The sequence below is a fragment of the Nematostella vectensis genome, chromosome 13 (assembly GCF_932526225.1).
Source record: "Nematostella vectensis chromosome 13, jaNemVect1.1, whole genome shotgun sequence".
Lineage (NCBI taxonomy): Eukaryota > Metazoa > Cnidaria > Anthozoa > Actiniaria > Edwardsiidae > Nematostella > Nematostella vectensis.
The window spans coordinates 13,030,602-13,042,872 of NC_064046.1; the positions used below are offsets into that span (position 1 = coordinate 13,030,602).

General features: G+C 41.8%; 1 protein-coding gene across 1 annotated transcript; it reads right to left on the reverse strand.

Annotated features, from left to right (window-relative positions):
• Positions 1-7,725: 7,725 nt before the first annotated feature.
• On the reverse strand, positions 7,726-11,739 carry LOC116618942 (uncharacterized protein K02A2.6-like). The gene has a single exon (XM_048720477.1). The coding sequence runs from the start codon at positions 11,737-11,739 to the stop codon at positions 7,726-7,728; it is 4,014 nt and encodes a 1,337-aa protein (XP_048576434.1).
• Positions 11,740-12,271: the final 532 nt, after the last annotated feature.

Genomic DNA, 12,271 nt, shown 5'->3' on the forward strand with positions numbered 1-12,271 from the left:
CTGATCATTATTATGTGTCTGTTTTGTCTTAATTTTGTACCGATCGTATTTCCTTTCATACATTAGGAAATATTTCCCTTTTAAATTCATTCAGGCGATGTCCTGAAAAAAAAAAAACAAACACCAAATTATTCGGCCACTTCCATAAAAGCTTTCCATCTAATTTTAAATATATCATATCTGTTCACATTCATTTAGTCACGCAACTATTTTGACGAGAGCTAACACTCCTTTAGCAAAGCTAGACGGCTTTGTTTGCCCCAAACGACAAGTCCTGACGCAAAAAGATTCACTGTTTGTCGTGTGCCTAAACAATTGGATGGTTTAGCTGTATCCATTTCCCCCAATTTCACAAGTGCTCCCCTAACAAGCGCCATGAGAGCTATGTGATTGGTGTTCCCAGGTTACTATAGACTTAAGGCGCGTTTTTTTCCTATCATTCTGGAATGGGAATGGTTGGTAACAGAATGTTCAGAATGGCATTCGAGTCATTTTGCTATAGGTAGCAGGATAAACGAACGCGCTTTTTTTATTCTAAACATTCTCATTCCGGAATCATACGAGTAAAAAAAACGCACCCTTAGATAAACGCAACTTTCTGTCTTGATGAATTCTGTAGTAAGTATCTTTTATAAGCGAGGTAAGCTGTGAGGTCTGCTCATTTAAATTACGGCTAGCATAATTCCCTGTCGCAGCTCATTTCTCGTGCACCTGCATGTGGGGGCGGACATCTGGATAACACTTTAGAATACATTACGTGGAAATGAGCACTTTGTTCGGAACGAGTGGGAGGGGAGAATTTAGAAAATCATTAATTCTTGTCGTTATTTTTTTTTTTGCATTTTTCGATATAAAGATTCTAAACCATTAAATCTAAATTTAACTCTCATTGATAGAAGAGTCACATCTAATATTTTTACTAATACTTTTTACAAATTCATTTTTGCTTTTATTTTTGTCTATTTGAATAACGACTATTTGATAACTGATCTGGTAACAAAAATAGAAAGGAATTACATCAAGGCAAAATCTCAAAATGTAAAATTAAAGAAGATATCCTGCCTATATAGGGCATGCGATATTTAATAAAAATGTTTCAGTTGAGGCTGGGCCGTTCTTATTTTTGGAGCATTTTAGGACTTAAAATGTTCTTCACCATGTTCTTAAATTCTAGTTAATAAAAAATATGGTACCCAATGAATTATTAAAACTGAGAATTGCAAAAATGATCAATAGCAATAATGAGGTTGTTAATATGAACACACTTTGACTGCATTTTAGAAAGCTTCAAAACAATATTTTTCTGCTATCTTAGCCTCGGCATGTTCTTAAAATCTGGTGAAATCTCAGGCTGGACGTTCTTATAAAAAAAGGTTCTTGTAAAATAAGAGTTTACTGAAGAAAAGTATAAAAAAAATAAACTAAATAGCCTACTTAGAATTGCAAAACGAGATCACTTCACTGATAGTCTTGAAAAATCAAAAATGGATGCTAAAAACACGTGGAAGATACTAAATTCTCTATTGAAAAAAAAAACATTAAAAAATCGAACTATCCAGATATATTTAAAAATAACAACCAAGAAATTTCAAATCCAAAGGATTGATTGCCTATAGTTACCCTTTAAGTATGATTTTATATCAATGTTCGTATTTTCTATATATTTTTAAAGGTTTGGCCCTATATTTGTAAAATAATCAGCGAATTTATCAGCAATTTGCTGATAACGCCTTTGAAACAGCATTATTCATGTATAGATTCGACAATAATCAATTACCGGGGACTTTTGATAACTTTTTTTAAGAGAAATAATACAATCCACAGCTATAACATGAGAAATTATGAAACTATTGCACAACTCGTAGAAAAACAAGACGGGGCCAATTTTCAATTTCGTACAAGGGTCCAAAAATCTGGAGCAACTTCACTTCTCAAGCAAAACATCGCAGATCAATAAATATGTTCAAATAGATTGTAAAGGACAATATTCTCTCCCAAAAAGCAGCTATTGATTTATAGATATGATTTTTTTATTTCATCAAATCAGCCACATGTTAATTTAATAATGAGGATTCTATAGTTAAAACAAATCAAGAACATTAATTATATTTTAGTAGAGACGTTACTAAGTCTGCGACAGGGGTCTACACCTCATAAGCATTGTGCTTTTAGTAGACTCCTCATCATCACTATTTTTGCACTATTATCATTATACTATACTATTATTTGATAAAATAAACTTGATTGATTGATAGAGATAATACTGATGGTCGACAAATATACGTAGCAGACTTTCATTGATTGATTAGCAGTTCCGATAGCAGAAGATCGTTTTGGCTGTTGGTTCAGCCATCTGAAGTATGCCAGCCCCATCGATTGATAGCTCTGTGTCTTGTCTAGTATATGGTAGTCTAATGAAAAATCACCCTTTAAAAAAATAACGCACTCAATCTCTTCAATAGACGACTAGCGCAAAAAAGCCATGCGACTTTTTGAAGTGTCAAATAGGCCATTTCAGCAATAAGCATGCGCGCACACTCACCATGGGAACCTACCCAGCGCGCCTTTTGTTTGATGTAAATTTAAAAAAGCGCGCGCTGCATTCTGGTAGTTGATGTAGATTTCTAAAATTATGCGCGCGCATACTTATAGCTGGAATGGCCTATTCAAGCCAAAATAAACAGAAATGTTTGCGGCCACTACGCCAGAGAAGCGAGGAAAAAGAATAAAATATTTTAGTTAAAGTAAGCCCTTTTTGAAAAAGAAACTTTGTGGCTGATTCGTAACCGATGGACAAATTGCTTGTTTTTGTAGCGCGCGCAATTTCGCCATCCAAAAGTCGCGTGATTTCCTAATGCAAAGCGCTCATTGAGTTTTTACAAACATTCCTTATATCATGAGCTTCTGCTCCTGTTTCATTTGCAGGTCCGTCCTCACCATTTATAAAAAGGGTGCGCTGTTGAGATCAGTTCCATCTGCCGTCCTGACTAGAACCAACAACCCTTCTTTAAAATCCACATATAAAACGAAGTAATCCTCGGCATGGAGAGTGATGATTTTGGTTATGTCTTGAAACGAAACGAAAATGAAAATCTGAACGAAATCGTTCAGATTTGGTGTCGCTATGCTCATCGGATCTATCATGAATCCTTTGACGTTTCTTGTCCAGCAAGCCATGGAGATGGGAGTCCTGATATTGTGCGCAACATTAGTATCAGTATCCTCTGTAAATTCTATACAAAAAATGCACCAGAATGGCCAGTAGCGGATCAAGCGGGGCCAGAATGGCCAGTAGCGGATCAAAGGGGGTGGGGGGGGGGTCAGAGTGTTATCCCCCCTGGGCTGCATTTTTTATTGTTTTCATTGTGTCTGTTCATTCCAAAATGTTTGGTTCAAACTCTCCCTTCCCCCCACTTCTTGGCAAAAAGCCAGCGAGGAACGATTTTCCCTCTCCGACTTTTGAAAAATAAAATAGACCCGCCCCTGGTGTCTTGCAATATAAGCTACCATCCTCTGTAAATGCAACACTGCCGGTATCTAGAGGGTAGGGGGGGGGGGGGGGGGGCGTCACGCAATTTGCGTTAGTGACCATACCCTCAAAAAGAGACGCATTTTCTCTAATTTGGCATAGAACCTATGATTTGTTAGCGTTTCAAAGTCTAAAGATAAATTTTTGCCATTAGTGTCTTGAAAAGTATGTATTGCAATGAAAAAAGTCTTGTCCTTTTCATGTTTCGTGCTAAGCTCAAACGTCGATATATTAGCCTGTAGTCAATCCATTTATGCACGCAAACAAAGTCAATTGTTTCATCTAATGGAAGTGTAATTATTGAACGGGGGGCTGCTATGTTTGGGGGGAGTGTTGCAATTTTTTGAGCGCAGATTTGGGGGAGGGCCTCAGTTTTTATACTGGGTTAGGGGAGGGCCTTACTTCTTGAACGGTATTCTGTATTCCCGAGCCTTCCCAATAGTCTGGAATTTTCTGGGGAGGCCAAGGCCAGACCCCCTAAAAAATTAAATAAATAATGGGCCTTTTGCCTGCACTTTAATGACTTCCGTTGTTAGACTGGCGCTTCAATTTGTTTTGTCTTTTGAACTTTTGGTTTTCGAATTTCCGTTTATGCGTCACTTTCTTTTCAGATTGCTAGTATGAAAAGATAGACTAATAAGAATTCTGGTAGAAAGGAGCTCTAATGATGTTATTTAGGGTTTTTTTACATTTCACGGGGGAGTATACCCACGGACCTCACTATACATACCGCTTGAATATGTGCTTGAAATCAACACTGATCCTGACTTGACGATGTTTAGCAGCCCTACCCCCCCCCCCCCCCCCCCCGATAAATAATGACCTTTCCCTAATTCATTTGTAAGCATTTGCCCTGCTGATGATACAATTTATGAATAACCTAGCCTCACAGTAACAATCGTAAACAAAAAACACACAAAAATTGATAATATAGAGTAAGTGGTACAAATATCTGCGTTAAATCTACATTACTCTTTGTTTGTTCGATGTTATAGCCTCTTTGAATACTGTTTAAGTCGAATCGTTTTAGAAAACTAACAAGTGCAATTGTAGAACCCTACTCTTCTTCACATCCAGAAACGAACGGCACGTAGCACTACAAAGAGGTGAGCCCAAAAAGAGCATCCGAAACACACATACATATGATATTCACTCTTGCACTCTTTGTTTTATAAGAACGTCCAGCCTGAGATTTCGCCAAATTTTAAGAACATTCTACTGCGCTATCCAGTTGAGAGCTAGTGAAACGCTAGAAGTTATAGCGAAAAAACTATAAGTTTTGACATCACAACAGCATGTCATTAAGGTGAGCTTTGAATGTTGTCGGGTAAAAGGAAAGTGAAATTTTAGAGGGCTGTCTGATTTTCTGGGTGCGACACGAAAAACACATTTTCAGCTATTTTGGGATTTAGCATTTGCGTGGTAGAGTGGTTGTATAACGCGGGCTTCTCGCCATATGATTGGTCGAAGTAACAAGTCAATTCAAAGTGCGGAATGTTTGTACATAATTACATACATTGTTGTACATTGTACTAGTCTCCTCTACTAACTATGGTTTGTAGGACGCAGTTTCGACTCTGGAATTCTTTTACAAAAATGTGACCAACGAACAACTAACTTTGAACTTATTGGCGACAATAGTCAATTTCGTCGTGGCTGAGTCAAACCCGCCCTTACCCTGGTTCTAGAGCCTCGAACGTCTCTCCATTTAGTGGCAAGCGAGGTCACTAAATAGAGAGACCTTCGAGGCTCTGGAACCAGGGTAAGGCTCAGATAGCAGCAAAAAAATGTGAAATGTTTGCAATAAAATTGCCTTAAAACTTAGAACATGCCTTGTTGTCAAATTCATGTGTAATACACGTTTTGGGGGGTTTCTTAACGAAATTTATAACTTCAAGGCATTTTATTGACAACATTTCACACAAAAAATCGCTTTACTAGTTACCTCTCAGAACATACAACCATTGCCCTAGCTGTGATCGGTTTGTTGTCACTGGGCGAGAGAAGTCTGGAGGCTCTAGTGCCCAGGGGCCGGTTCCTGAAAAGCCGATTATCGCTAACCCAGGTATAAATTTGCCCTAACCCACGATTAAATGTTACCCCCGGATTAGTTCTGTTCCGAAACGCTGGTTAGCGCTTACTCTGGGTTAGTTTGGAGGTAAAATCTGACCCTGCTCGCGAGGTGGGTTAACTCGCTAATAGTGGGCGTAACACAGGCCACTCAAACTTTGTAGTAGAACTAATGTGGAGGTAAAATGGAGGTAATTACAGGCGAGGTAGAGGTGTTTGGGGGGCTTTTCTGCGAAAATAAAACAACCAAAGGTAAATTTGAGTTGCTTTCTATTACTGGTAAAAATTCAACGTGGTGTTGATGAGGGCTGGCTAGCGCTAGGAAATTCACGTTATATTTTGTTCTAATAATGTTGTTAAAATACAGACGTTTCGAGGCTACTGCCTCTTCATCAGTGTCTAAAAGCAAAACTTTTAACAGTTGCCAAATCTTTGTCGTTTCCCGAGAAACCTAATCCGATCCCCAATCCCGGAGAATCGTGATCCGATGCCCGATCCCTATTTTCGTGGAGCCCCATCTCCGGCGGTAGCTGAAATGGTGTTTTTTTGGGGAAATTGGCATTCCGCATTTTTGTTGGGGACCCTGTGTCAGAGTGTGAACTGAAAACTAACAACAGCGCAATCCTAACACTTTTCGTATTTGCAAACACAGCGCCATTTTCTCCTACTGCATACCCCGTGGTGATGTTTAGAAGACGCGCATGCGTATCCAATACGTTTATTACTGGTCTTTTTAGGAGAACATGTACGTAATCTGGTTATTTCTGCAATACGCTTTTCTGACATCAACAAGGTACCAACACGTTAGTATTTATGTCAGCAATGTGACGTTTCCATAGGGTTACAGGTGATTGATTCCAATAAGAAATATTCGCCATTTGGAAACTAATGGTTATGGTATCAGTTCATTTGACAAAAAGGCCTAAGAACAACTCTTTTGAAAAAGGAAAATGTACAAAAAACTGTTGACTGTTGTGAAGTACAGTCTCACTCCTACTTTTACTTTTGCAGAGAACAGTATATGTCAGTACTCATTGCTCCCAAGATATTTCAGGATGGGATCCAGTTAATCATTGTTTGTCCACACCCCTTTGTCTAAAATAGGGGGTAGGGGTGGGGGGAGAGGATTCATGGGCATTCAGAATCCCCAGACCCTCTCCCTAAAGTCAGCTCTTTGATTCTATGATACCAATGAAGGCAACACCTAAATCTTTTACTTATCCTGAGACACAGCATGGGTAAAGAGTGCTCATGCGAGAAACATCCTCAAACTCAGTCTGGGAAAAAGTCTGTCATGAACCTATGGATCCAATTTATCCTGGGATTATATTTATGATTTACATTTTCTCCCTTCAGCCTCAAGTAGTGGCTAGTCTCTCCGTTTCACCACTTTCAAATGGAGCTAAAAAGACAATAGAAGATAAGGCTAATGTGGAAAGCAGATGTAGAATCCCTAAACAGGTAGATTTGGTGTTATTTTTTCTTTAGCATCACTTCCATATGATTGACCATGTCTGTGGTTCAAATCCTCTGACTCCATTTTGACTTCTCAGGTGCATAGCATGGGGGTGTGCAGTCATTGGTATCATGATACTTGAAGTATTTTATGATTATAATAAGAAATGACTGAGGAGTACGCAGGATTTTAACAAGTTGCAGTCAAAGCATTCAGAAGCTAAATGAGGGCGTGGCCCCTCATCCAGCACCCCCGTGTAGATTTCATAGCTCCCACTTTTGGGTTTGAAGTCAATGTGTCAGAATTTTACACGATCCTCTGTCATCCTCGATCTAAAATAGGACTTTAGTCGTCGCGTGGCACTGAACGACATAATAATATGTTTGGTAATCATCTGTAGACTACAATATAATAACCTTGGTTATCCTTTAATTAGCACACGAACTTTCCATAATAAACCAACAACAACTTGACAGGCCGTTCGCCTCAGAACATGTGTGTCACCTGAGCCTACACTATTTACAGCGGTCTACTTCCTGACACAGGTATCCCGGTCAGTATATGACACTTCCTCCTTCCTAGCTAAAGCATACTACAGTACACCAATGATATGTGTGTCTATGTGTCCAAGTCCTGGTGAACCCAACAAGTATTGCAACAAGGACCTTATTTACAAAACATAGTCATTTAAATGACTTGGGGTTTGTCGAACTCTCGTAGGATAGCGGCTCTCTGTAGTAGCAATAGGCACTGACTGAGTATCGTCTGGTGTCGCTGCAACTGGCTCGCATATGGGGGTGGTGGATGTCGGTGGCACCAGACTTTCTATTGGAACTGTGTCTACACCGGCCAGCTCCATTGGACCTAAGGAGATATTAGAATTCCCCCTAGGCTTCTCATTGACGTCTGTGTCTGCCTCTCGCTTCAGCAAATGGTCAATGTGTCTGCGCACAAGTCTACCGTCTATGAGCTCAACTTCATACGAAAGAGGACCAGTTACCTTGGAGATTTTACCTTTGAACCACCTGACTCCATGTCCAAAGTTCTTGGCTCTTACCAAGTCCCCTGCTGTAAATGCTCTCAGTGGTGTCTTCCCATCGTGATATCTCTTCATATTACTCTGGTTGTCCCTGACTCGACCTCGGAGAGCAGGGTGTAACAAGTCAAACCTTGTTTTCAACTTCCGGCCGTTTAACAGTTCCGCTGGGCTACGACCGGTTGTCGTGTGAGGTGTAACACGGTATTGGAAGAGGAATCTCTGCAGTTTTGTCGTCAAATCTCTTCCAGGCGTTCTCTCTATCCCTTCCTTTACTGTCTGCACGGTTCGCTCTGCCTGCCCATTGCTGGATGGGTGTACTGGTGCAACCGGTATGTGCTGGATGCCGTTCTTACTGAAGAATGTTGACAGTTCTTCCGAGATAAGGTTAGGACCATTATCCGATACAACAACATCTGGAATACCGTTCCGTGCGAAGCATTCACGCAGCTTGTCTATGGTTGCTTGAGATGTTGTTGACTTCATCAGGTATGTCTCAATCCACTTGGAGTAAGCATCAGTTATAACCAGTAACATGTGACCTTCGACCGGCCCACCGTAGTCTAGGTGGATCCGCTTCCAGGGACCATCGGGATATTCCCATGGGTGCAATGGAGCTGATGGCGGGTTTCTTCTCCGGTCCTGGCAAACATCACATCTCCTCACTATCTCTGCTAGCTCTTCATCCATTCCGGGCCACCAAACGTAACTCCTGGCCAAGGCCTTCATCCGATTGATGCCCGGATGTGCAGAGTGGAGCTCTCGCTTGACTTGATCTCTACCATCGGGTGGAATTATAACTCTCGCACCCCATAAGATACACCCATCTTGGACGCTTAACTCGTCTCTCCTCTTGCGATAGGGTGTAAGGGCTGGATCTGTGTCATCTGTCGGCCATCCGCGTAACAGGTACTCATGTACATGTGCGAGTACAGGATCTTTCCTTGTCCAATGGCTGATCTGCTCTGAGGTCAAGATAGAGCAGTCTTCTAACTCTTCTATCATCAATACTCTGTCTTCAGTACGCGCTTTCACAGGTAAAGGCAGTCGGGACATACAGTCTGCATTGGCATGCTGATTTCCTGCTCTGTACTTCATGTGGTACTGGTATGCCCTCATCAATATGGACCATCGCTGAATTCTGGGCGATGCCATGACCGGTGTCTGCTTCGCCTCATGGAACAGTGACAGTAATGGCTTGTGGTCCGTGATTATATCAAAATCTCGACCAAACACATACTTGTGGAACTTCTTTAGCCCGAAGACAACGGCGGCTCCCTCCTTGTCTAGTTGGCTGTAGTTCTTCTCAGCATCGCTAAGGGTGCGACTTGCAAACCCAATAGGTCGTTCGGAGCCATCCTCCATGATATGGGATAGGACTGCGCCTAGGCCATACTGGGAAGCGTCACAATGGAGTACTAGTGCTCTTTCGGTATCATAGTGTACCAAAAGTCCTGCTGAGAGAATCATCTTCTTGGTTAGTTCAAAACATGTTTGCTGTTCTGGTCCCCAGTGCCACTTCACCCCATGCTCTAGGAGCTTGTGCAGAGGGTGAAGGACCTGGGACAGACCCTTCAAGAATTTACCGTAGTAATTCAATAGGCCTAGGTATGCCTTCAGTTCCGTGACGTTCTCCGGTGTCTTGGCCTTAACTAGTGCCTCAACCTTGTCCTTGACTGGAGATATGCCCGTCTTGTCAATCTGATGACCCAGGTATACAACCTTGTCCTGCATAAACACACACTTCTCTCTCTTAAGTCTCAGTCCTGCCTCATCAAGCCTTGCTAGGACCTTCTCTAAATTCTCAAGCGATTCAGCAGTGCTCTCACCTGTCACAAGGATATCGTCTAGGTATACAGCTACCTGAGGTATTCCATGCAGCAGTTCTTCTATGGCACGTTGGAAGGCCGCTGGGGCGCTGGCGACTCCATACGGCAGACGTTTATACTGAAACATACCCTTCACCGTGTTGATGGTTGTGAACTTCCTGCTATCTGGGTCAAGTTCAACCTGAGAATATGCATGAGAGAGATCAAGCTTATGATAGATAGTTCCTCCTGCTATTTGAGCAGTCAACTCCTCCAAGGTGGGTATTGGGTACTGCTCGACCTTGGAAACCTTGTTAACAGTGACCTTATAGTCCCCACACAGTCTAATCTCACCGTTAGGTTTCAGTACTGGGACTACCGGCGCTGCCCAGTCTGAATGTCTGATAGGCTCTATCACATCCTGTTCCACGAGTCGGTCAATCTCTGCAATTACCTTGCTCTTCATAGCAAATGGGAGTGAGCGCGGTTTGTAGAAAAGTGGCTTTGCGCTGGGGTCAACAATAATCTTAGCTTGCGTGCCTTTCATCTTCCCCAATTCGTCCCTAAAAATATCTGGGTGCCTTTCAAGCACAGTCTCTAGGGTCAGGGTTTCCTTGAGGTGGTTTACACTTATCACGCTAAGCTGCTCTACTACATCCCTCCCGGCAAGATTAACCCTCTTGTGATTTGTAACGACAACTGAGGTGGTGCACGAGTTGCCATGGTAACTGACAACAGTCTCAATAGTTCCCAGGACTTTCAATTTGTGTCCTGTAAAAGAAGTTAGGTCTAACTCAGATGACTTCATTTTGTGGAAACTTGGCAGAGTTTTGGCGGTTTCTTCCGAAATTAAGGTATAGGGTGACCCTGTATCTATTTCAAACTCAATTGGCCTCCCGTCTACTTCTAGGTTTACAGTGATTGGTGGAACTTTATTTCCTGGGTTCCTAATGTGATACATTCCCTCGGGACCCCCTTCACTATCTTCATCTTCACTGAAAACTTCTTCTTCAACATGGGTAATGGTAGCCCCGGACCGGCATGCACTTTTTGCATGGCCTTTCTTCCCACATTTGTAGCAATTCTGATCTTTAAACCAGCATGATTGTGGGTCATGGGAATTTCCACATCTGTAACATTCTCCCCCTGATTTGTCTCCTGACATGGGTGTCTTTTGGGACCCCTTAACCTGCCCCCTTTTGTTTTCATAGTTACCCCTCTGTCTAGTGGGGCCTCCCTTCCCTTTAGGCCTTTGGGAGTAGTGCACTTGGTTTACTGAGGGCTCCTCTTGTGCAACACTTTTCTGCATTTCTCTAACATTGCGGCGTGCCGATTCATATGCCTCTGCGATCTGGAAAGCCTTATCGAATGTTAGGTCTCCATCTGGTGTGGATAAGATTTTCTGTTGGATTTCTGCATCATTTATGCCAGCGATAAATCTGTCCTTCATGGCTCGGTTAAGAAATCCTCCGAAATTACATGGAACTGCTAATCTCCTGAGTTCCGCAACATACATCATGACACTTTCATTACTTCTCCTAATTCTCGAGTTAAAGTAAAGACTCGCGCTCGCTTCGGAAAGCTTCGGTTTAAAGTGATGTTTCACTGCCTTGGTGATAAACTCAAATGTTTTGTCCGCCGGTTTCTCCGGTAAACACAAACTTTTGATTATGTGGTACGCTTTTGGGCCTACGTTGGCACACAAAATGCTCACTTTGAACTTGTCTTCTGTTATTTTGTTTGCAGCAAAATAATGTTCGTATATTTCTATAAACTCCGTCCAATTGTGTTCGGTCTCATCAAAAGCAAAGAGGTTGCCATACAACGCTGCGGTCGCCATATTTCATGGAACAAACTCACCGGATTTTCGATCCTTCGTCGGGTTTCTTCGGTCCCAATTTACCACTAGCGCCTTCTTCTTGACTTATTTTCGGTTTTTCTCTCGTCGCCACGTATAATAACCTTGGTTATCCTTTAATTAGCACACGAACTTTCCATAATAAACCAACAACAACTTGACAGGCCGTTCGCCTCAGAACATGTGTGTCACCTGAGCCTACACTATTTACAGCGGTCTACTTCCTGACACAGGTATCCCGGTCAGTATATGACATACAATGATTAAGAAAATCATAGTTTTTATCCTCATCATACATATAAAACTACGTACATAAAAATAAATGAGTAACAATTTGATTTCCCCCCTCGTTATGCAAATAAGATCGCCATTTTTTTTTGCAGTCCAGTGCCTGCAGGCCTATTGGCTGCGTACGCCCCTGGTCATTGGTATCATATGATACAGTTTTTTATGATCCTTCAATAAGAAATGACTGAGGAGTATGTAAGCCCCTACACAACCCCCCTTATCTACA

Bases quoted from the DNA above. Each gene is read 5' to 3' on its own strand.
- LOC116618942 (XM_048720477.1), bottom strand. From the start codon at position 11,739: ATGGCGACCGCAGCGTTGTATGGCAACCTCTTTGCTTTTGATGAGACC.